Below are 26,920 nucleotides of genomic sequence, written 5' to 3' on the forward strand. Positions count from 1 at the left end.
ACCAAACAGAAAATCAGTGATATAGTGATGCCGCAAACTTCGAAGCGCAATGAGGCGAGAGACGACTGTGTGCACATAAGTTAACATACTGTCCACTGCATACCACATATTCACAATGTAAACATCTGTCTGTCCATTCACATGAACACATTCATGTTGGAAATCGGGTCTAAACCATTTTATATATAATACATATGTCACTATACATTATATCTGTCCATTCTCTTACAGACAATGAAAACATTGCTATTCATTCACACACACACGCACACACACACACATGCTGATTTACTAAGATCCAAATACCACGCGCTAAACAGCGTGTGCAATCCATAAAATGCCGTTTACTACTACTACTACATCTTGTGGTGTTTTGCTATGTTTTGAAACACGCAGCAGTCATGCACCACTTTTTTGGGGGCATTTTAGAAGCAGTCCTGTAGTGCACCTACATTGAAACCACTTTGTTTTTTTTCTTTTTTTCGCATTGAAATTGTGTTCATTGGAGATGTTGCGGCACTGACTGCAGGTTTTCCACATATGACATATATTATTAATAGGGATGTCCGATAATGGCTTTTTGCCGTCCAACTCTTTAATTACCGATACCGATATCAACCGATATATGCAGTCGTGGAATCAACACATTATTATGCCTAATTTGGACAACCAGGTATGGTGAAGATAAGGTACTTTTAAAAAAAAAATTATAAGATAAATAAATTTAAAAAAATTTCTTGAATAAAAACAACATAAAAACAGTTACATAGAAACTAGTAATTAATGAAAATGAGTAAAATTAACTGTTAAAGGTTAGTACTATTAGTGGACCAGCAGCACGCACAATCATGTGTGCTTACGGACTGTATCCCTTACAGACTGTATTGATATATATTGATATATAATGTAGGAACCAGAATATTAATAACAGAAAGAAACTACCCTTTTGTGTGAATGAGTGTAAATGGGGTAGGGAGGTTTTTTGGGTTGGTGCACTAATTGTAAATGTATCTTGTGTTTTTTATGTTGATTTAATAAAAAAACAAAAAAAAAACAGATACCGATAATTTCCGATATTACATTTTAACACATTTATCGGCCGATAATATCGGACATCCCTAATTAACATATCTTCTCTATGAAAAAAACTAACATTAATAAAACACCAGCCGACACAAACGCATCAATTGAATTTGTTTTAATCAGCCACCTAAGTCACCCACCATCCAGCTATACAATTATAAAAGATGTTTGGATATTTCTCATTGCCGAGAGCTCAAACCGCTCGTAAACCTTTTTGTGTGTCTGTATGCGGAGTAAAACTATGGAACAAACTGGACTTACAACACAAGCAATGCCAAACTATTAATCGATTTAAACTATTATACAAACATGGGGTCTGGTTCAAATATAGAGATGAGGGTCTTTAATTTGACCTGCTGCTATACTCTGTTTGAAAGTGTTAACATGTGCTCCATGTTTCCTTACCATTATTGCTATGTTGTCTATTACCATTGATGGTATATTCATTATTCCTACATTGTTGATACAAATTATTGTTACAGTGTAATAATTATTGTAACCTGTGGTAATGCCACTATGATACAACATCTGTATTGTAATCCTTGAACAAAGTAAGAGTGAAACTCATATGAATAATCACTGAATGGAGAACTGGGGGTGGGATTAAATAAATTATTATTCTTCCCACTCCCTTTCAGGCAAAACTGGACAATCATGCATTACATACTATACATTACCTTTTGCACTATATTAATTTATATTATGTGTTGTCAACTTGTACTTTTTTATGTCATTGCCTGAAATGAATAAATATTGAATGAAATGAATGTTGCTGAATATACGATATGTCTAATATTTTGTATCTATGTCAGTCCAAATATGTTGCCACACACACACGTAGGACGCAGGATTCTTTGTCCATCATCTGTCTCTGCAGCACGAGCACTCCTCTCTCACAGGCGTGTGCATTACTGTGTCGGTTAGCACATCATTTTCAGACATGCTAAATAAAACGAAAAATGGCGCTCGCAAAACGGTGATCGCTGTTGATGAATCACATAATATATTTGCATCATCTCCTCCCAGTATCGTGGGCGTTTCGATGATCAGCACATATTCTGCATATTTATGAAAACAGAGACGCTACCGTATTTTTCGGACTATAAGTCGCAGTTTTTTTCATAGTTTGGCCGGGCTCTAGTGCGACTTATGTTTTTTTTTCCTTTTTTATTATGCATTTTCGGCAGGTGCGACTTATACTCCGGTGCAACTTATACTCCGAAAAATATGGTAAATGGATTGCACGCCTTATTCTTATCACCTAACAAACGCAATCAACTTTGCACACGTTTAGTAGATCGTGTGTGTGTGTGTGTGTGTGTGTGTGTGTGTGTGTGTGTGTGTGTGTGTGTGTGTGTGTGTGTGTGTGTGTGTGTGTGTGTGTGTGTGTGTGTGTGTGTGTGTGTGTGTGTGTGTGTGTGTGTGTGTGTGTGTGTGTGTGTGTGTGTGTGTGTGTGTGTGTGTGTGTGTGTGTGTGTGTGCTATCAATTTTACACATGTTTTAGTACATGCAAACCTTTAGTAGATCAGGTCCGTAATGTGAACAGCTGTCTGTCCATTCACTCACATAGATGTGTTTCCATTCACATACACGTGTGAACACACACACACACACACACACTATTAATGTATATCTTTCCATTGACATGACAACTTGTAAGTGCGCCGTATTTTCCGGACCATAGGGCGCACCGGATTATAAGGCGCACTGCCGATGAATGGTCTATTATCAATCTTTTTTCATATTGAGGTAAAAGCCAGTAAATTAGAATATTTTGAAAAACTTGATTTATTTCAGTAATTGCATTCAAAAGGTGTAACTTGTACATTATATTTATTCATTGCACACAGACTGATGCATTCAAATGTTTATTTCATTTAATTTTGATGATTTGAAGTGGCAACAAATGAAAATCCAAAATTCCGTGTGTCACAAAATTAGAATATTGTGTAAGGGTTAAATTTTGAAGACACCTGGTGCCATAAACTAATCAGCTGATTAACTCAAAACACCTGCAAAGGGCTTTAAATGGTCTCTCAGTCCAGTTCTGAAGCCTACACAAACATGGGGAAGACTTCAGATTTGACAGCTGTCCAAAAGGCAACCATCGACACATTGCACAAGGAGGGAAAGACACAAAAGGTTATTGCTGAAGAGGCTGGCTGTTCTCAGAGCTCTGTGTCCAAACACATTAATGGAGAGGCAAAGGGAAGGAAAAACTGTGGTCAGAAAAAGTGTACAAGCGATAGGGATCACCGCGCCCTGGTCAAGATTGTGAAAAAAAACCCATTCAAAAATGTGGGGGAGATTCAGAAGGAGTGGACAGCTGCTGGAGTCAGTGCTTCAAGATCCACCACCAAGAGACGCTTGAAAGACATGGGTTTCAACTGCCGCATACCTCGTGTCAAGCCACTGTTGACCAAGAAACAGCGCGAAAAGCGTCTCACCTGGGCTAAGGAAAAAAAGAGCTGGACTGCTGCTGAGTGGTCCAAAGTCATGTTTTCTGACGAAAGCAAATTTTGCATTTCCTTTGGAAATCGAGGTCCCAGAGTCTGGAGGAAGACAGGAGAGGCACAGGATCCACGTTGCCTGAAGTCTAGTGTAAAGTTTCCACCATCAGTGATGGTTTGGGGTGCCATGTCATCTGCTGGTGTCGGTCCACTCTGTTTCCTGAGATCCAGGGTCAACGCAGCCGTCTACCAGCAAGTTTTAGAGCACTTCATGCTTCCTGCTGCTGACCTGCTCTATGGAGATGGAGATTTCAAGTTCCAACAGGACTTGGCGCCTGCACACAGCGCAAAATCTACCCTTGCCTGGTTTACGGACCATGGTATTTCTGTTCTAAATTGGCCCGCCAACTCCCCTGACCTTAGCCCCATAGAAAATCTGTGGGGTATTGTGAAAAGGAAGATGCAGAATGCCAGACCCAAAAACGCAGAAGAGTTGAAGGCCACTATCAGAGCAACCTGGGCTCTCATAACACCTGAGCAGTGCCAGAAACTCATCGACTCCATGCCACGCCGCATTAACGCAAAAGGAGCTCCAACCAAGTATTGAGTATTGTACATGCTCATATTTTTCATTTTCATACTTTTCAGTTGGCCAACATTTCTAAAAATCCCTTTTTTGTATTAGCCTTAAGTAATATTCTAATTTTGTGACACACGGAATTTTGGATTTTCATTTGTTGCCACTTCAAATCATCAAAATTAAATGAAATAAACATTTGAATGCATCAGTCTGTGTGCAATGAATAAATATAATGTACAAGTTACACCTTTTGAATGCAATTACTGAAATAAATCAAGTTTTTCAAAATATTCTAATTAACTGGCTTTTACCTTTATAGGGCGCATTAAAGGGGTCATATTATTTTACATTCTGACAGTCTCTTCAGGATGTGCCGTTTTGTGGGCGGTCTTATTTACGTGGCTCACCTTCGGCAGCGTCTTCTCCCCGTCATCTTTGTTGTAGTGGTGTAGCGTGCAAGGACGGGAGTGGAAGAAGTGTCAAAAGATGGAGTTGACTGTTTTAATGACATTCAGACTTTACTTTAATCAATAACGGAGCAGCATCTCCTCATATGCCGGAAATGTGTCCCGTGAAAAAACGTCCGACTGGAACTCTCTAATAGCTAAAGTTCCTTGGGTGAATAATGTATACTCACTACACCGGTATGTTTTAGCACTTTCATGGCAGATATAAGTAAGAACATTACACTACTTTATATTAGAAATGGCAACAGCGGAAGATGAATGTCACATAAGAAGATAGAGAAAAAGAAGAAGCTTATCGACTACGGTGTCGGGACAGACTACAAAGGCGGACTTGCACAATTTTTCAGGACTTATGCAGATCCCAAATACAGTTTAGCCAGTACCAGAAGGTAAGAAAAGTTGCTTTTGCATAATATTGTGAAACAAAACGCCAGATAATGTCTTACCTTATACACACACCATAATAATACTCGTACGTTGAAGCACAGTACAATCCACCAAGCGGTGCGGCTTCATAGCTTACCAAAGTCGTACTAAAACATTTCGATAGAATTTTGTGTGTAATGTTCTATATTTTCAATGGAACATATACAATGTTGGTGTTGTTCACATGAGTCATATTGCAGTCTACATGTATCTCTTATGTTTGACTGCCATTTACTGGTCACACTTATCATTACACCATGTACCAAAAAAAAATGCTTTGTGGTGGGTAAGCTCAACCAAACTTATTCCTTACATTAGGCGCACCGGGTTATAAGGCGCACTGTCGAGTTTTGAGGAAAAAAAAATGATTTAAAGTGTGCCTTATAGTCCGGAAAATACAGTAAATTAAACCCTGGAAGACAAACATTTGTCTTCGTGGCGGTCAACCCCTCAGATCCTACCCCAGGATTTAGAAAAAGGAGGGGTGAACAAAGCATACAAAGGAGGCTTCTTGTTGGCTGATGCAATATATAGTGTTACAGCATGTACCGCAAAGAAAAAACAATAAGAGGACATCAGAGAAAGAAATGTAAGATGCTGTATGTCTTAAAAAAAAAACTAAGGAGAACCAAAACTGTAATAAATATTGGTCCGGCATATATAAGATGCAGGGCTTTGCAGGCCAGTCTTGGAGCAACATTGGACGGCTGTTTTCCTGCTCGACAGGCAATCTAACATTACATTTTCCTATATTTTGTGAGTATCCTTTTGCGTGACGACGTGTGTTACCGATAGTCATTTATTTTCTGCAACAAAATACTAACTAGGGGATCCTTTGATGCAACTGCAGTCTAAGACCCATTACCTCCATGCTTGGCACTCAGCATCAAGGATTGGAATTGGGGGTTAAATCACCAATAATGATTCCCGAGCGCGGCCACCGCTGCTGCCCACTGCTCCCCTCACCTCCCAGGGGGTGAACAAGGGGATGGGTCAAATGCAGAGAATAATTTCGCCACACCTCGTGTGTGTGTGTGTGTGTGTGTGTGTGTGTGTGTGTGTGTGTGTGTGTGTGTGTGTGTGTGTGTGTGTGTGTGTGTGTGTGTGACTATCATTGGTACTTACTTACATGTATTTCTTATTTTTGACTGCCATCTACTGGTATCTATCATTTCACCATGTACCAAATACAATAGATTCGAGGTCGGTAAGCAAAACCAGAATTATTCCGTACATTAGGAGCACCGGGTTATCAGGCGCACTGTCGAGTTTTGAGAAAATTAAAAAAGGATCTTGAGTGCACCTTTATAGTCCGGAAAATACGGTACATGCATTATGTCATTTTATATCAGTCCATTCTGAAATACACAAAATAAAAAAAAAGGGTTTCACATTCACACATTATGCAAAAGACACGCTGGTTTAGTATTTTTAGACACCTGCATAAATAACAATAAAATAACAAATGACAAAAATAACAAATATAATTAAAGCTGCAAGCAGCAATGGACGGGACCGACTTTGACGGCACATAAAATACAAACCGGAGCAGTAATTAAAACTCTTTGGTCAACTTTTAAGCAGAAGGGTTCAATCTCTCTCCTGTGCTAGTTTGAAGCCGACACGACAAACACGCTCAGAGGAGATAATGTTTAAAAAAAAGTGACTGATTTTTACAAAACTTTTGTTTTGAAGTGGGAATTGCAAACTTCCTGTTGATTTTTGCTGGGGGTTGTCAATATATGAAATGTAGGTCTAAGTAAGACCTACATAGAGGTTTTTGATTCATGTCTCTTAAGACATTCCTACTGGAAGTTAAAGGCAGTTTTGTCTGAGTTTTCTTCCTAGGAGCAGTTGTGTCTGTGTTTTCTTCTAGGGGGCGCTAGAGCTCAATTTTGAGTTTTGGGGTTGGGTTTTTTTATTAGATCACAATTTTTGCCAGTCCTGATGTGTGTGTCCAGTTTGGTGAGTTTTGAAGCATGTTAAGGGGGTCAAATTACAGCTCAAATAGGCAAAAGTGACTGTTTTTACAAAACTTTTGTTTTGAAGGGGGGATTTCCAACTTGTTGATTTTTGCTGAAGAATGTCAATTTCTGAAATCTATGTCTAAGTCAGACCTACATAGAAGTTTTTGTTTCATGTCTCTACGACATTCCTACCGGAAGTTACAAGCAGTTTTGTCTGTGTTTTTTTCTAGGGGGCGCTAGAGCGCAATTTTGAGTTTTAGGGTTTGGTTTTTTTATTAGATGGCAAAATTTGCCAGTCCTGATGTGTGTGTCAAATATGGTGAGTTTTAAAGCATGTTAAGGGGGTCAAACTACAGCTCAAAGAGGCGGTTGGAATAATAATAATAAAACCTTACAATTACAATAGGGTCCTCTGTCCCATAGGGACATTGCGGTCCCTAAAAACATATGTCTGCTGTCAGTATGAAAAAAGAACACAATTATGCAGCTTGGCTCCAAATCTGAATCTACAGTTAAGCGTTTGTCTCTTTGTCCTCCTGGTTGTCTGCTCTGTCTCATCTCTCCCGCCGTCAGCATCCATGAGACGCCGGCCAGGGCGCCGTGCACCCCTGTCTGACATGCCAGCTTCTGTCTGGATCTTCTCTCGCCGCGAATCACACTCGCAGCGGGAGTGTTGCCGGCAATTAGCAGTGGGGGGGCGACGTTCAGCAGTCAAGTTTTTTGCAGGCCCTAAAAACCTCCACCCTGAGGTGTTCACATGCGGTGCATCATTTTGTACGTGGGTGTTGTGTAGGCAGCTCATCGCGGCCTATACATGGAGGTGGAATAGCTGAAAGCAATGATAGTACAAACCCCGTTTCCATATGAGTTGGGAAATTGTGTTAGATGTAAATATAAACGGAATACAATGATTTGCAAATCCGTTTCAACCCATAATCAATTGAATGCACTACAAAGACAACATATTTGATGTTCAAACTCATAAACTTTATATTTTTTTTGCAAATAATAATTAACTTAGAATTTCATGGCTGCAACACGTGCCAAAGTAGTTGGGAAAGGGCATGTCCACCACTGTGTTACATGGCCTTTCCTTTTAACAACACTCAGTAAACGTTTGGGAACTGAGGAGACGCATTTTTGAAGCTTCTCAGGTGGAATTCTTTCCCATTCTTGCTTGATGTACAGCTTAAGTTGTTCAACAGTCCGGGGATCTCCGTTGTGGTATTTTAGGCTTCATAATGCGCCACACATTTTCAGTGGGAGACAGGTCTGGACTACAGGCAGGCCAGTCTAGTACCCGCACTCTTTTACTATGAAGGCACATTGATGTAACACGTGGCTTGGCATTGTCTTGCTGAAATAAGCAGGGGCGTCCATGGTAATGTTGCTTGGATGGCAACATATGTTGCTCCAAAAACTGTATGTACCTTTCAGCATTAATGGCGCCTTCACAGATGTGTAAGTTACCCATACTTTGGCCACTAATACATCCCCATACCATCACAGATGCTGGCTTTTCAACTTTGTGCCTATAACAATCCGGATGGCTCTTTTCCTCTTTGGTCCGGAGGACACTACGTCCACAGTTTCCAAAAACAATTTGAAATGTAGACTCGTCAGACCACAGAACACTTTTCTACTTTGTATCAGTCCATCTTAGATGAGCTCAGGCCCAGCGAAGCCGACGGCGTTTCTGGGTGTTGTTGATAAACGGTTTTCGCCTTGCATAGGAGAGTTTTAACTTGCACTTACAGATGTAGCGACCAACTGTAGTTACGGACAGTGGGTTTCTGAAATGTTTCTGAGCCCATGTGGTGATATCCCTTACACACTGATGTCACTTGTTGATGCAGTACACCCTGAGGGATCGAAGGTCACGGGCTTAGCTGCTTACGTGCAGAGATTTCTCCAGATTCTCTGAACCCTTTGATGATATTACGGACCATAGATGGTGAAATCCCTAAATTCCTTGCAATAGCTGGTTGAGAAAGGTTTTTCTTAATCTGTTCAACAATTTGCTCACACATTTGTTGACAAAGTGGTGACACTCGCCCCACCCTTGTTTGTGAATGACTGAGCATTTCATGGAATCTACTTTTATACCCAATCATGGCACCCACCTGTTCCCAATTTGCCTGTTCACTTGTGGGATGTTCCAAATAAGTGTTTGATGAGCATTCCTCAACTTTATCAGTATTTATTGCCACCTTTCCCAACTTCTTTGTCACGTGTTGCTGGCATCAAATTCTAAAGTTAATGATTATTTGCAAAAAAAAAAAAAAAGTATCTGTTTGAACATCAAATATGTTGTCTTTGTAGCATATTTAACTGAATATGGGTTGAAAAGGATTTGCAAATCATTGTATTCCGTTTATATTTACATCTAACACAATTTCCCAACTCAGTTGGAAACAGGGTTTTGTACTTTAAAAGTACTTTAAAGTCATATGGCAAAAGTGTCATTGTGAAGAACCACCACACAAACACACTCCTAACAGAAATGTTTTGAAGTGCATGAGTCCTGTCTGGGAGCCACAAAAGGTTTGATTATCCTCAGGAGGTTTAAGTGGCGCGTTCATTTGTTGCAGCTCATTTATTCGTGAGGAATTTGAAGGCTTATGGGCAGATGCTGAAACATATCAACACAGCACATCACCGTGCAAAGAAAATAAGAAAAAGTTGCCAAAAACAATCAAAGTGGTAAAATGACTTTTGTTACTTCATTACAAAGAAAACTTTTTTTTAGTACAAAGTATAATTACCTTTTTTAACTACTAACCAAATTAGCTATGCATTCACCCCGCCCGTAGATTCTTTTATTAGCTGTACAATTTGCTTTTCAAGATTTAAAGCAACAATTAGCCTTTTACCCTTTAAACAACAGCCTGAATAGTTTTGTTTTATTTGTTTGTGACATGCATAATAATAACAACATACATTGCGAAAATTCACACGCTTACTTGCACAATTCAACATGTCCGAAACGGAGTAGGAAGAAGCAGTTCTCATTCTTATCCCCTTTTTCATGTCAGCAATTACTAAAAGTGTTTACTTCCTGTGTTTAAACATTGACATTTTCTAATCGGGTGAAACAAGAATCGAGTTTGTGAAAATGTAACAGGAGTATAAATAATAAATACATGAAAAAAACAAATCATAATTTAAAACAGAGATTAACGATGAATAAATACAATAAATAAATAAATACATGGATAAGTACAGGAGTTCAAAAAAACAACACTGGCTTAGAAATGCTATAATTGTTGTTTGCCAAGTAGCCGTGGATCATCATCATGCTTTTATGTTTAGGAGGAGTAGACGGCACAGACCACAAGGGGGCGTAGTAGCTCTGTTTTATTATATATATACATATATAATGACAATTATATATATATATATATATATATATATATACACCTGCGATGAGGTGGCGACTTGTCCAGGGTGTACCCCGCCTTCCGCCCGATTGTAGCTGAGATAGGCTCCAGCGCCCCCCGCGACCCCAAAGGGAATAAGCGGTAGAAAATGGATGGATGGATGGATGGATATACTATAAACTTGAGAATGGAGTGTGACTAAATTCCAAGAGTGTGTGTGTGTGTGAGACTATGTGTGGGATCTATTTGCTGAGTGTTACCGTAAGTGTTGAGTGATATTGGCTCTTAATTAGTCGTTATAAGTACTTATTAATGCCTTATTCTGCATGGCCTTATTATACAACCAGTAAGCCATTAACTAAGAGTATTCCCTCAATAATCTCAGAATTATTGCTTATTAGTAACCCTAACCCTTATATGTTCCCCTAGTGTCAAAATAACTGTAAATTAAGTCCGTATCACTTTAGTATGGGGAACATATTAACCATTAATTAGTTGCTTATTAACATAATATGTTAACATAATATGTTGCTTATTAACATAATATGTTCCCCATACTAAAGTATGGGGAACATAGTAAGGAGTCTCTACAGATTTTCTGAGCCCTGGTCAGGCAGCGGCTTTTTGCGATTTCCCAGAGATAGATATATATACAATCTTGCAGCTCATCCACGTAAAGTCTAAAATAAAATTGTAAAAACTAAAAATTATTCTACGTTTTTTTTGATATCTTGTAACAGTGGAGTTTTACTGCTCTGATTGTGAGTTTGCAAATCCTAAGTTTTGTGACTTTAAAGATCTATTTGTCTCCCAAATATGAATAACATAACCTTTTATTGGTTTATTTGTGTGACCCAAACCCTTGATTTTCTGTACTAATGCCTTTGCTTGCATTGTGGCGTACACCGCTTAGATATTTTTAGGATGTCAGTGTTTGCATCCGTGGCATTACCTACACTACTGTAAACTGACACGAGCTATCTAAATCCGGCATCTCCACCATAGCAGACGGCAAATCCTCCCTCCAGCCCTCGGGCACCACAACGTCTCCCAAGAGGGTCGGCATTCATTATTTACGCTCTCGTACCGCAACCCCTCCGCGCCCCATGGGCTGCACAGGACTGACTTCATTTCACCTCATTTGACGGCTGTCCTTTAGCTGTAGGGCCACATTTATTATTGTGTACCGTATACTGTATATACACGCACATGCTTGAAGGCAGTTTGACCATCTTTATAGCTGTGTCATATGTTCTTTGTGTAAAAATGAATACACAGTGCTATTTTAACTGTGTCGTGAACAGTGTTGGGTTAGTTACTGAAAACCAGTTACTAGTTACTTTATTTCAAAAGTAACTCAGTTACTAACTCAGTTACACCAAAAAGTAATGTGTTACTGTGAAAAGTAACTATTTAGTTACTTACCGTATTTTTCGGAGTATAAGTCGCGCCGGAGTATAAGTCGCACCTGCCGAAAATGCATAATAAAGAAGGAAAAAAACATATATAAGTCGCACTGGAGCTCGGCCAAACTATGAAAAAAACTGTGACTTATAGTCCGAAAAATTTGGTATATATATTTTTTTATTTTTTATTTTTTTAAGGCCCCATTTAATGCCCTTTTAGCCTTCATTTCAGTACTGTTATTGCACTGGAGAATAATACAATCTGTTGATCAACTTGACATGCATTTGCATCACTGAACTCTGCTAAGCAATGTGCTCTACATACAACACACAAAGACAAATGTTTCAAAGGGCCGATTTGTTTCAGGCCAGAACAAATTGACAAAATTATTTTAAATCGCTGCAACATAACATACATAAGTAACAAACAGCATAATAACAACATAGCTGCAAACCAAGGAAGGCACACACTACATACACAAAGCCTAACCAGGCGTTTTTCTCTCTCAAGGAATTCTGAAATAAAATCATGTCTGAAGCCCAGAACACTACACATTTCCCCAGTTTTAGTTTAGAGATAAGGAAAGATTGGCCTGGCCCACTAGCATCCCTCTTTATGTTTGTGAACTTTATAGTCTATACATTTAGAGTGATGTGATAATCAAACACTCTAGAAGTCTAGAATGAAAGAGTATATAAGAGAATTGACAGTGTGTACCTTCAGTGCGCAGTGCCTCGTTAAAATCCAGCCGCTGTTGCTTAGGAGGTGAAGTGCTTTGTACTAGCTTCGTCGAAGCATGTTGCTTTTGTAGCTGTTTCAGCAGATTTGAATTGCTAGGATAGGATCTTTGATCCAAGACACAACTTACATTTAACTAAAATGTTATTTTCTTTGTGGTCGACAAAAGAAAAGTATTGAGAATGTCTCCATGTTAAGAAACTCTGCTTCGGGCTTCGCCATGATGTCTTGTTAGTAAACACAGACACGCTCCCTCCCATACACACACACACACACACCCACACACACCCACACACACACACATATATACACGCAGACAGTGCGCAGCGCGCCTCTTTCTTGTCGCCTCAGTAAACACAGACACGCTCCCTCCCATACACACACACACACACACCCACACACACCCACACACACACACATATATACACGCAGACAGTGCGCAGCGCGCCTCTTTCTTGTCGCCTCTTCCGCAGCGCTGCAATAAAACACTCAGATCTTCTCAGTTTCTAGCCGATACTGCGTTATTTTACGTTATTTTTTATGTAATAACGCACCATGTAGTAAGTTACTGAATATAAAAAAATAACGCGTTAGATTACTATTTACCGCCGAAAGTAACGGCTTTACAGTAACGCGTTACTTTTTAACAACACTGGTCGTGAAGCACATTGTGGTGCTTTACAAAATAAATGTGACTTAAATACAAAACCCAAAACCAGTGAAGTTGGCACGTTGTGTAAATCGTAAATAAAAACAATGATTTGCAAATCCTTGTCAACTTATATTCAATTGAATAGACTGCAAAGACATAACATATAACATATTTAATGTTCGAACTGAGAAACATATTTTTTTTGCAAAAAATCATTAACTTAGAATTTAATGGCAGCAACTCAGGGTTCCAATATCAGTGTTGTGTCGGAAGTGAAAAAGTCGTTCCACTTTTAAGGGATATTTTTTGGCTCCATCATGTCCTCTTTAAGTACCCAAATAAACCAGGCGGCTGTGTGTATTAGAGCCGAACTTGAATGTGACAGCTGCTTAGCTGCAGGGAAGTGTTGTGCTCGCCCTGTCAGCCTGCCAGCCAAATAGCGAGTATTGACACGCAGGATAGCGTACTTACTGTATAATGTGACATTGTCCTCGCCGCCGTGACACTCTGCTCTGCACTGGAAAGTCTTTCCGCACACGTCATGTACGATACGGCTGCTGCGCCCTTATCTGCTTGTTCCTCTTGTTGATATGCATCACTAAATAAATGTGTTTCTTGCTGCTGTGCAAGCAGCGCTTTGAAAAATGCGCCATTTCTATCGGCGGATCATAAAACGCTTGTAAAAAGTCAGACAACTTTGGCTCTTTTTTTTTTTTTTGTTAACTCGTGCTGGCACAAAGTGAGCCAGTGCATGCTGGGATAGACTTAAATCCACCCGGTGGTGCTGATTAGGAATAAATGGGAAAAGACAAAAGCGGAATGGGGCTTTAAACGTCATTAAGGATAAGTGCTCGCTGTCCAAATGGGAGATGATTGTCTCTGAAGTGTAGAGATAATGGCCTATAGTTCAAATTACACTTGAGAGAGATGAAACATGAAGGTAACAGCGAGTTGACTTTTTTTTTTTTTTAAAAAGGCTTAAAATGAATGTTTTCCAGCCTTAAAAGGGGCTTTGGAGTGCGCCGTAAATCACAAGGATGGATGAAGTGACAGCTCTCAATCCGAAGAGAGTGTGGATAAGAGGAACCGCAGAGACAAAATGTGTTTATCTCACAGTCTTCTCTTTTTTGCAGCAGGATGTGCGACGTCATGCCGACGTGTCGACTTCAGACCTTGCTGGTCCTCCTAATGCTTCACACCGTCAGCCATGGTGAGTCCAACTCATTCACCTTTCACAAACTCCACCTCCCACCCCTTTTTTTCATTTAGCAAGTACCGTATTTTTCGGAATATAAGTCGCAGTTTTTTTCATAGTGCGATTTATATATTTTTTTCCTTCTTTATTATGCATTTTCGGCAGGTGCGACTTATACTCTGGTGCGACTTATACTCCGAAAAATACGATATCTTATTTTTTGGACGATAAGGCGTACTTAAAGTTAAAGTTAAAGTACCACTGATAGTCACGCACACACTAGGTGTGGTGAAATTACCCTCTGCATTTGACCCATACCCTTGTTCCACCCCCTGGGAGGTGAGGGGAGCAGTGAGCAGCAGCGGTGGCCACGCTCTGGAATCATTTTGGTGATTTAACCCCCAATTCCAACCCTTGATGCTGAGTGCCAAGCATGGAGGTAATGGGTCCCATTTTTATAGTCTTTGGTATGACTCGGCCGGGGTTTGAACTCTCGACCTACCGATCTCAGGGAGGACACTGAGCCACTAAAATCCTTCCATTTTCTCAAAAATCGACAGTGCGCCTTATAACACGGTGCGCCTAATGTACGGAATAATTCCGGTTGTGCTTACCGACCTCGAAGCAATTTTATTTGGTACCCCGCCTTCCGCCCGAATTCAGCTGAGATAGGCTCCAGCACCCCCCCCGCGACCCCGAAAAGGACAAACGGTAGAAAATGGATGGATGGATGGACATGGTGTAATGATTAGTGTGACCAGTAGATGGCAGTCATACATAAGAGATATGTGTAGACTGCAATATGACGCCAGTAAACAACGCCACAACTTTAAATGTTCCATTGAAAATAAAGAACATCACACACAAAATCTGTCAAAATGTTTTAGTATGAACGCTTGATGGATTGTCGGCCCATTACGGCTACCGTAGTCAGAGGTATAAGTATTATGGTGTGTGTATAAAAGGGTGGAGTGCCATCTCCGGGTTGGGGAGGAGATCTTGCCCCAAGTGGAGGAGTTCAAGTACCTCGGAGTCTTGTTCACGAGTGAGGGAAGAGTGGATCGTGAGATCGACAAGCGGATCGGTGCGGCATCTTCAGTAATGGGGACGCTGTATCGATCCGTTTTGGTGAAGAAGGAGCTGAGCCGGAAGGCAAAGCTCTCAATTTACCGGTCGATCTACGTTCCCATCCTCACCTATGGTCATGAGCTTTGGGTTATGACCGAAAGGACAAGATCACGGGTACAAGCGGCCGAAATGAGTTTCCTCCGCCGGGTGGCGGGTCTCTCCCTTAGGGTGAGAAGCTCTGCCATCCGGGGGGAGCTCAAAGTAAAGCCGCTGCTCCTCCACATCGAGAGGAGCCAGATGAGGTGGTTCGGGCATCTGGTCAGGATGCCACCCGAACGCCTCCCTAGGGAGGTGTTTAGGGCACGTCCGACCGGTAGGAGGCCGCGGGGAAGACCCAGGACACGTTGGGAAGACTATGTCTCCCGGCTGGCCTGGAAATGCCTCGGGGTCCCACAGGAAGAGCTGGACGAAGTGGCTGGGGAGAGGGAAGTCTGGGCTTCCCTGCTTAGGCTGCTGCCCCCGCGACCCGACCTCGGATAAGCGGAAGAAGATGGATGGATGGATAAGTCCTGAAAATTTCCGCCACTGTATTCCGTACCGCTACCGTAGTGTACACCACAAGGAAATGTTTTAAATTAAAAAAAAAAAAAAATCATAATATGACCCCTTTTAATGCGCCTTACAATCCAGTGCGCCTTTTGTATGAAAAAAGACCTGAATAGACCCGCTCATCGGCAGTGTGCCTATGGTCCAGAAAATACGGTGACAAGGAAAAAAAAGCTCAGATTTTCTTGGAGAGACTTTGTTTGGAGTCTTTTGCATGTACTGTATACATCTATAAACCTTTGATATAAGACAACTCGTTTAGGTAGGAATGAGAACAATTTAAATATTCCAGTGGAATTCCAAGGATATGGTTCTGTAAGGCCCCTTCTACACTAAACCGGCTAAAATAATCCAGGGTAAATCCCACCTAACCTTATCCTTGTCCACACACACACACAATGGTTGTTTAAGACCCCACCTCAGTCCGCCGGCGCAACGCGACCTAGTATGCATGCGTGGAAAATGCGCACGTCATAGTCACCTCCAGTGTTGCTTTGTGTGCAAGTTCTTAAATTAAATTTAACTTATCTGAACAATATCTAGTGTTGTGGTATTTCAATTAACTGGAATCTGGGCCCTATTGTAGTGAATCACAAATGAGCCATCATAAATTAATCAAATCTTTAGTGGACGTGTGAAAATAAACAATGTGATAAAGAACATTTTACATCAGTCAATCTAGGGATGTAGATATCTGGTCAGGACACTCCTCACTCTTTTGCCTTCACCTTCATTGTCCATTCGTTTTTGGTGACTTTATATACTCTGGACATAGACGTTGAGTCCGCGACATACATTGCGGACAATAACTGATAGTCTGCTGTGCCAGTCCAAATGCATTCGATGTTTTCCGTAGCCTTCTCTCGTCGGCCAGGTAATACAAAGCACACGCTACCTTTTTGTATCACATCCACGGGAGCCCACATTCTCGTTGTCTCCTCTTCGACAAATGGACAACGTTTTTTGGTAAGTAGAATCACAGCTCACCTGGACATTCCAAAGTTCTCTTGCCGTCTGAGAAGTGTTGTATCCCAAATAGCTGCAATCGTGCGTTTCCTTCACTTAAGGTATTCATGTGTGATTTCCACAAGTGTCTGTACATGTAGAAGAAGGAGAAACATGTCTGGATGACTCGCCTCCATATTTCCATTGATTAGCTCCGGTTGTTATGAAGCTGGCTGTGGCGCGTTCTTTCTGACGTCACTTCCTGTGTGGGGCGTGGTCTTTCTGACTTCACTTCCTCTCAGAACTCAGTTTTTAAACGATCAATGAGGCCATACAAAGCTAAGAGCCGGAGATTCAAGAAATACACGGCGCACCCACCCGTGTAAAAAAATTATCCAAGGAAGGGTTACCTTAAACGAGGGTTTAGTGTGGCTGACACGGTCCATCCATCCATCTTCCTCCGCTTATCCGATGTCAGGTCACAGGCGCATCAGCCTAAGCAGGGAAGCCCAGACTTCCCTCTCCCCAGCCACTTCGTCCAGCTCTTCCCGGGGGATCCCGAGGTGTTCCCAGGCCAGCCGGGAGACATAGTCTTCCCAACGTGTCCTGAGTCTTCCCCGTGGCCTCCTACCGGTCGGACGTGCCCTAAACACGGCGTCCTGACTAGATGCCCGAACCACCTCATCTGGCTCCCCTCGATGTGGAGGAGCAGCGGCTATACTTTGAGCTCCCCCTGGATGGCAGAGCTTCTCACCCTATCTCTAAAGGAGAGCCCCGCCACCCGGCAGAGGAAACTCATTTCGGCCGCTTGTACCCGTGATCTTGGTCTTTCGGTCATAACCCAAAGCTCATGACCATAGGTGAGGATGGGAACGTAGATCGACCGGTAAATTGAGAGCTTTGCCTTCCGGCTCAGCTCCTTCTTCACCACAACGGATCGATACAGCGTCCGCATTACTGAAGACGCCGCACCGATCCGCCTGTCGATCTCACGATCCACTCTTCCCTCACTTGTGAACAAGACTCCGAGGTACTTGAAGTCCTACACTTGGGGCAGGGTCTCCTCCGCAACCCGGAGATGGCACTCCACCCTTTTACGGGCGAGAACCATGGACTCGGATTTGGAGGTGCTGATTCCCATCCCAGTCGCTTCACACTTAGCTGCGAACCGATCCAGTGAGAGCTGAAGATCCTGGCCAGATGAAGCCATCAGGACCACATCATCTGCAAAAACCGGATCCCCTCAACGCCTTGACTGCTCCTAGAAATTCTGTCCATAAAAGTTATGAACAGAATCGGTGACAAAGGGCTGACACGGTGCTTAGGCTAAATAATTATTCGTTTAAGGAGTTATCCGGCTTTATGTAGACAGGGCCTAAGATGTCTAAAAGGACTCAAGGCTTTAGACTGAGGGGTGTCATGGGTTCGATTCCTGCTACAGACGACGTCATCCAAATTGGGTATGGTTGCTGCAGGGAAGTTCCACTTCCTGAGCACTGGGCAAGGCCTCTTGAACAAACCACTGAACCCCAACAGTTTGAAAGTGGAGCTACAGTTAATTGAGCTGTTCGGTGGAAAGCTGTACCGGCTTTGGTACCACTCCTCCATCTTGCATCGCTCGTTCCGAAGTTACCCATCTGAAAAGGAATCAAGAGAGCGCTGGGGAATAGGAGACATCCTTGTCTTTTTTTAAAAAACAAACTCCACCAAAGTTATGTGCATGGCATGCTCCGCTTGGCACAGGCACGTGTGTCATCACAGCACAGTTCCTCTTTCTGTGTAAGTGCGCTTGGAAAAACCACCTGGCGGTTGTATCCGCAGGCTTTCCGAGGCATCCAGAAAACAAAGGGAGGGTTGGTTGTGTTCTCTGCACACCCTCTGCTTGGGAGGCTTGACTCACAGTGCCAACGTCTGCTGTGTTTCTTTTCTACCGCCACCAAAGGCAGGAACAATACGAACGGAGGAGACAGCACACAGTCTGTTGGACGGGCATCCAACGAAGGAAGTGGAGGGAAAGTTTAGGCAGGAACAGATACATTTTGATGGATGGGCTGATAAAACTTGCAAATGGATAAACCGATCACTAATTCACAAGCTGACGGGCGGTGACAGACGGAGATTTTTACAAGAAAGTTCTAAACTTAGTGATATATCAGATATATCAGATTGGAAGTGTTTTTTTTCTCTTCATATTTCGCCGTTTTTGTTGCATTTTCGTTGCGTTTCGATTAAATGTAAAATATGTCGATTGAGAGGGGGTGTGACATTCATATGTTGTCAATATTCAGTGTTTTATCGTTCATATTTAATATAGTATATTTTTATTTTTGGTAACACTTTAGTACGGGGAACATTCTAAGTAACAAAGACTTAATTTAGAGTTATTTGGACACTAAGGGAACATATAAGGGATAGGGTTAGGGTTACTAATAAGCAATAATTCTAAGGATATTAATGGAAAACTCTTAGTTAATGGCTTACTGGTTGTATAATAAAGCCACGCAGAAGAAGGCATTAATAAGTACTTAATAATGACTAATTAAAAGCCAATATGTTACTAATTTGCATGTTAATAAGCAACTAATTAATGGTGAATAGTAGAGGTGTCCGATAATGGCTTTTTGTCGATATTCAATATTCCGATATTGTCCAACTCTTAATTACCTATTCCGATATCAACCGATACCGATATATACAGTCGTGGAATTAACACATTATTATGCCTAATTTTGTTGTGATGCCCCGCTGGATGCATTAAACAATGTAACAAGGTTTTCCAAAATAAATCCACTCAAGTTATGGAAAAAAATGCCAACATGGCACTGCCATATTTATTATTGAAGTCACTAAGTGCATTATTTTTTTTTAACATGCCTCAAAACAGCAGCTTGGAATTTGGGACATGCTCTCCCTGAGAGAGCATGAGGAGGTTGGGGGGTGGGGGGGCAGGGTAGAGGGTTGCGGGGGTGTATATTGTAGCGTCCCGGAAGAGTTAGTGCTGCAAGGGGTTCTGGGTATTTGTTCTGTTGTGTTTATGTTGTGTTACGGTGCGGATGTTCTCCAGAAATGTTTGTCATTCTTGTTTGGTGTGGGTTCACAGTGTGGCGCATATTTGTAACAGTGTTAAAGTTGTTTATACGGCCACCCTCATTGTGACCTGTATGGCTTATGATCAAGTATGCCTTGTGTGTGCGAAAAGCCGGCACGCAAAGGCAGTGCCTAAGGTTTCTTGGCGCTCTGTACTTCTCCCTACGTCCTTGTAAACATTGCCGTTTTAAAAAGTCATAAATTTTACTTTTTGAACCAGATACCGATAATTTTGAAACCGATATTGATCATTTCCGATATTACATTTTAAAGCATTTATCGGCCGATAATATCGGCAGTCCGATATTATCGGACATCTCTTGTCACGACTTGGACTTTGGCGTGGTTTGTTTTCCCATGGTGCAAATGATTTGGACCGGACATGGCGTGAAGGTAAATGCATATTTAATTTGAACACTTAAAGGAATAAACAAAAGGCGCGCACAAGGGCGGAAGTACAAAACTTGGCTATAAAAACAAAAACTCGCACAAAGGCAGAACTATGGACACAAAAAACAAAAGACACTAACTGTGGCATTAATCAACAAAAACGTACTTGCGATGACGTGAACAGGGCAGCATGGACTATGAACATGAAACAGAGTATCAGGAGTGTGTCAAGAGTGATGTCGCCAGGCTGACTGCCTGGCAACTACAGGCTTAAATAGTGATGACATGATTAGTGAAAACAGGTGCGTGACTCAAAATATGAAAACGTGAGACAGGTGCGTGACATGACGATGTGAACCAGGAGAAACTAATGGTTACTATGGTGACAAAGGGAGTGAAGACAAGAACTAAAACGTGTCCAAAAACCAAGCAAAACATAACTAAACAAAACATGATCACAGACATGACATCTCTAGTGAATATGTTCCCCATAGTAAAGTGTTACCTTATTTTTTATAAAAAAAACAATTAATAGTTAATATTGTAAATCCCACATTCTTTCTTTTCATGTACATTCTGGGTGTCTCATTCTGTAAAAAAAATTAAAATTCTATTCCGTTTTTAAGGTGGTCTGTCATAACGTTTTTAGCATTCAATCAGACATTATTGTGAGTTTTTGTATTAGTGTTCCTAAAAATAGGGTAACACTTTAGTATAGGGGACATATTCACCATTAATTAGTTGCTTATTAACATGCAAATTAGTAACATATTGGCTCTTAATTAGTCATTATTAAGTACTTATTAATGCCTTATTCTGCATGGCCTAAACAACCAGTAAGCCATTAACTAACCTCAGAATTATTGCTTATTAGTAACCCTAACCCTAACCTTTATATGTTCCCCTAGTGTCCAAATAACTTTATATTAAGTCTTTGTTACTTAGAATATGTTCACCATACTAAAGTGTTACCAAAATGAGGTATACTTTTTTTTTTTTTTCTCTAAATTTGGCCCCTCGAGTCAAAATAATTGCCCAGGCCAGATCGAAGCCAGTTATGTTTAAGAAGTTATTGCAACCTTGACTAGGCCAACAACTGATAACCTGAGGCATTACTTTTATTGGTGAAACTGAGTTCATTAAAAAAAACTCCCCAACAACAGCAACCAACAGCTCAAATAAGCATTTGCAACTGTCTGTCCTGACTCATCAAACTTAAAACATTAGACATTTAACTGCAAAGCAAAAAAAAAAAAAAACTCTCCCTTGAGATGGGATAAGTGTCTGCCACATAATGAGGAGATTAAGAATAGAACATCAACAAATCAAAGATTAAATAGGAAACTCAGGCGGATTCAAACGTGTTGTTGGCAGCGCTTGATGGGAAGCATTAAGCCGTCCAAACGCGTGGAATAACCGGCTCAGCGGCGTAGCTGCGAGACGCCACCGAGAAAAATGACCCAAAAAAAGACAGAAATGTCAGATTAACTCGAGTTGCTTCTGTGACGCTAATTGCAAACCGCTGCTGTGGGCCAACGATTGGGAACAACTCGTTTAAAGACTGATGGCTCCGTCGATGATTTTACTGATTTGCTCATTCATGAGGCCGGATTAATTTTTTATTTTTTGGCACACCGGTAGACGAGATGACAAATAAACATAGAAGACTAGGAGAGACTCGGGTTCTACGGTATAAGTAAAGTACCGCTATACTAATGAATCATTTTCGATACTATACCGCCTCTGAAACGTACCGGTCCCGCACCCCCCCGTGCCAGCGTCATCGTCACGTCGAGTCATTGCTGGTTTTACGAGCAGACGAGCATGTTCGGCAGCGCACAATCACAGAGTACTTACAAGCAGACATAGTGTGTAGACAGAAAAGGGAGAACGGACGCATTTTGGTCTAAAAACTAACGATAAAGGTGAAGTTATAACACTGAAACGCCCTCAGTGGAGGTGCTTTAAGACATGGCTAGCTAGCTAGCGGCTAACGTCCACCCGCCGTCGGCAGTGTTGTAGCTACTTGTAAATCACTAATCCTCGCCTCCATGGCGACAAATAAAGTACGTTTCTTACAAGTATCATCCCTGCAGGACGAGGAATAGCTAAACATGCTTCACTATACACCGTAGCTCACCAAATGTAAACAAACGCCATTGGTGGATCTACACCTGACATCCACTGTAATGATATTAAGTACAGGCACGTATCTAGTCGATACTACAATGATTACGTCTATTTTTGGGCATCACAACATCTTCTTTAGTTTAAAAAAAAAATGTATACTATGTTTATAAACTCAGGAAATATGTCCATGGACACATGAGGACTTCGAATATGACCAATGTATGACCCTGTAACTACTTGGTATCGGATTGATACCCACATTTGTGGTACCATCCAAAACTAATGTAAAGTATCAAACCACAGAAGAATAAGTGATTATTACATTTTAACAGAAATGTAGATAGAACATGTTAAAAGAGAAAGTAAGCAGATATTAACAGTAAATGAACAAGTAGATTAAAGGGGAACATTATTACAATTTCAGAAGTGTTAAAACCATTAAAAATCAGTTCCCAGTGGCTTATTTTATTTTTCAAAGTTTTTTTCAAAATTTTACCCATCACGCAATATCCCTTAAAAAAAAAGCTTCAAAGTGCCTGATTTTAACCATCGTTATATACACCCGTCCATTTTCCTGTGACGTCACATAGTGATGCCAACACAAACAAACATGGCGGATAGACCAGCAAGGTATAGCGACATTAGCTCGAATTCAGACTCGGATTTCAGCGGCTTAAGCGATTCAACAGATTACGCATGTATTGAAACGGATGGTTGTAGTGTGGAGGCAGGTAGCGAAAACGAAATTGAAGAAGAAACTGAAGCTATTGAGCCATATCGGTTTGAACCGTATGCAAGCGAAACCGACCAAAACGACACGACAGCCAGCGACACGGGAGAAAGCGAGGACGAATTCGGCGATCGCCTTCTAACCAACGATTGGTATGTGTTTGTTTGGCATTAAAGGAAACTAACAACTATGAACTAGGTTTACAGCATATGAAATACATTTGGCAACAACATGCACTTTGAGAGTGCAGACAGCCCATTTCAGGCGCGCTAAGAACATATATTTTTCCATTATTTCAGCACTCAGGTTAACCATACCTAAATAGACACAAAATACTGCATTACACAAGACTACCCGAATGTACTCGAATGATTGGAAAAAATAAATGTTTTTAAGCTAAATTATTGGTAAACACAGTTTATGTATAATAATTTACGTAAAACCGCGAGTAATGAATAAAGTTTTCATCAATTAATATATTTTGTAGACATACCCTCATCCGCTCTCTTTTCCTGAAAGCTGATCCGTCCAGTTTTGGAGTTGATGTCAGCATCTGCTTTGAGTGTCGCAGGATATCCACACATTCTTGCCATCTCTGTCATAGCATAGCTTTCGTCGGTAAAGTGTGCGGAACAAACGACTGACCATTTCGTCGGCTTTCCCCACACCCTCGTATTTTGAACAAATTTCGTCCAATTTCTTGCCACTTTCGCATCTTTGGGCCACTGGTGCAACTTGAATCCGTCCCTGTTCGTGTTGTTACACCCTCCGACAACACACCGACGAACGTAAGAAAATGGCGGATTGCTTCCCGATGTGACGTCACGTTGTGACGTCATCGCTCCGAGAGCGGATAATAGAAAGGCGTTTAATTCGCCAAAATTCACCCATTTAGAGTTCGGAAATCGGTTAAAAAAATATATGGTCTTTTTTCTGCAACATCAAGGTATATATTGACGCTTACATAGGTCTGGTGATAATGTTCCCCTTTAAGAATACATTTTCTACCAAGGTTCAAGGGTTTTATTCGTCACATGCAGAATACACCACAGTGAAATGCTTTTTTCCATGCTCTTCAGATATTGCGTACAGTGGGATCCAAACACTAGTTGCTGAATCTAATACACTAAATACAAAAAATACAACAATTTGTATAGCTCTGATGTACATTAATTACAAGACAATAAGTTGCACAATAAGTCCCAGTAGTTATGGTAGAAGTATCAGTACAAGTAAAAGTACGGAAGTCACATACAGTACCAGTGCAATATGAAATAGTATACACAGTATATACAGTATAGGATGTAATAAATATTAAGGTGTCTACCACTTGTCCTTAATAATTTTGACAAAATAATAGAATGATAAATGTTACTGCATACGTCAGCAGCTAAATTAGGAGCCTTTGTTTGTTTACTTACTACTAAAAGACAAGTTGTCTTGTATGTTCACTATTTTATTTAAGGACTAAATTGCGATAAGAAACATATGTTTAATGTACCCTAAGATTTTTTGTTAAAATAAAGCCAATAATATAACAATTTTTGTGGTCCCCTTTATTTAGAAAAGTACCAAAGTATCGAAATAATTTTGGTACCGGAACAAAAATATTGGTATCGGGACAACACTAGGAGAGACTAATCAGGAGTTTGGATCTATTATTCATGGTTAAACTGACTTTAGACGCATTTAAGACACAATGTTTCCTGCTGTGTTTGAGTGACCGGCCGAAAAGCTCTGACCCCCTTGGGGGAGTAGTCATGAGGCGCCCCCTGTTGGTTAGCCTGCGCACATCTCGAGAGCCAGACAATGAGACAATCAGTCTTGTTCAGACTTGTTTTCCAGGAAAAAACACTATTTCATAGTCTGCTCCATGCGGAACACTCAACTAAGATGGCGGAAGATGACAAGGCAATACATTTTTATTTAATAGCCTTTTCTAAAACAATTCAACAGTATAACCTCTAAAGTCAAAGTAAGTCACAACAACTGATTTTGACCAAAATTTACTGGGTAGTTTGGATTTTTCTCAGGCTTTTTATATCACTTTTTCTTTCTGTCAGAAAGAGGAAGATAAACAAAAAAGTAATGGGATCCATACAACCCAAGATTGAACGTATTGTGACAGGAAAATGCAAAAGATCTGCATTATGGACCCTATTCTTTCATGTGCTTTAGTGCAGTGTTTTTCAACCACTGTGCCAGTCTGGTGTGCCGTGGGAGATTAGGTAATTTCCCCTAATTGGGTTAAAAGGTTTTTTTTTGCAAACCAGTACTTATAATCCGCAAGTAATGTGCCGTTGTTGAGTGTCTGTACTGTCAAGAGCTTGGCAGAGTAACCGTGTAATACTCTTCCACATCAGTAGGTGGCAGCAGGTAGCTAATTGCTTTGTAGATGTCGGGAACGACGACGATGGTATGTAGTGATCACAATATGCAAACGACAGCGGTCAAACGCTATCCAATGCTTAAATCAAAAATAAACAAAAGGCGAGTGCCGCTAAGAAAAGGCATTGAAGCTTAGGGAAGGCTATGCAAAAGAAAACTAAAAACTGAACTGGCTACAAAGTAAAGAAAAACAGAATGCTGGACGATAGCAAAGACTTTCAGCGCGTGGAGCTGAGATGGCGTCCACAAAGTACATCCGAAATTAAAATGACAATCAACAATGTCTTCACAAAGAACGATAGCGTCCGCACAACTTAAATAGTCTTGATTGCCGAAACAAAGCAGGTGCGGGGACTAGCGCTCAGAGGAAGACATGACACTGCTACAGGAAAATACCAACAAAACAGGAAAAGCCACCAAAATAGGAGCGCAAGACAAGAATTAAAACACTACACACTAGAGATGCGCGGATAGGCAATTATTTCATCCGCAACCGCATTAGAAAGTCGTCAACCATCCGCCATCCACCCGACTTAACATTTGATCAGAACCGCACCCGCCCGCACCCGCCCGTTGTTATATATCTAATATAGACGATGCAAGGCATTAGTGAGGTTATAAAGCTTTTGCCTGTTAAAGAAAGGAGACTGATCCAATGCATTACAGACATTCGCGTGCCACGCTGTCACGATCCAGACGCACACCAGTGCGCAATCATATGGGAGCCGCGCTGAGCGCACCTCCAAGCGCGTCTCGCTGCCGGCGACGGCCGGGTATGGGCCCGACGCTCCAGCGCCATCCATTTTCAGGGCTAGTTGATTCGGCAGGTGGGTTGTTACACACTCCTTAGCGGGTTCCGACTTCCATGGCCACCGTCCTGCTGTCTATATCAACCAGGGTGAGCCCCACCCCTTTCGTGAGCGCACTGCGCGCGGAGTGACCCCTGTTACGCGCCCCCGGCAACAGGGGTGGCGGGCAGGTAAGATGCGCGGGCGGAGCGCGCGGAGTGACCCCTGTTACGAGCCCCCGGCCACGGGGGTGGCGGGCAGGTAAGCTGCTTACCTGCTGCGCGTGACGCCGGCCGCGGCGAAGGCGGACGAGGCGCGGTGGTGACCCTGGACGTGCGTCGGGCCCTTCTCGCGGATCGCCTCAGCTACGGCTCCCGGTGGGGCCCTCTCGGGGGAAGGGGCCTCGGTCCCGGACCCTGGCGAGGCGTCCCTTCTCCGCTCC

General features: G+C 41.6%; 1 protein-coding gene across 3 annotated transcripts in view; it reads left to right on the top strand.

Moving 5' to 3' along the window:
* Positions 1–26,920, top strand: part of ncanb (neurocan b) — a 492,017-nt gene that overhangs the window by 107,573 nt on the left and 357,524 nt on the right. For 2 of the 3 annotated variants that reach the window (XM_061977842.1, XM_061977841.2), the window contains exon 2: positions 14,285–14,361. In XM_061977842.1, coding sequence (XP_061833826.1) covers positions 14,289–14,361 — 73 coding nt within the window. In that variant the 5' untranslated portion in view covers positions 14,285–14,288. The remainder of the gene's footprint in view (positions 1–14,284; positions 14,362–26,920) is intronic. The other variant, XM_061977843.2, reaches the window with a different exon arrangement.

Source organism: Nerophis lumbriciformis, linkage group LG18 (assembly GCF_033978685.3).
Source record: "Nerophis lumbriciformis linkage group LG18, RoL_Nlum_v2.1, whole genome shotgun sequence".
In the NCBI taxonomy this organism is placed as follows: domain Eukaryota; kingdom Metazoa; phylum Chordata; class Actinopteri; order Syngnathiformes; family Syngnathidae; genus Nerophis; species Nerophis lumbriciformis.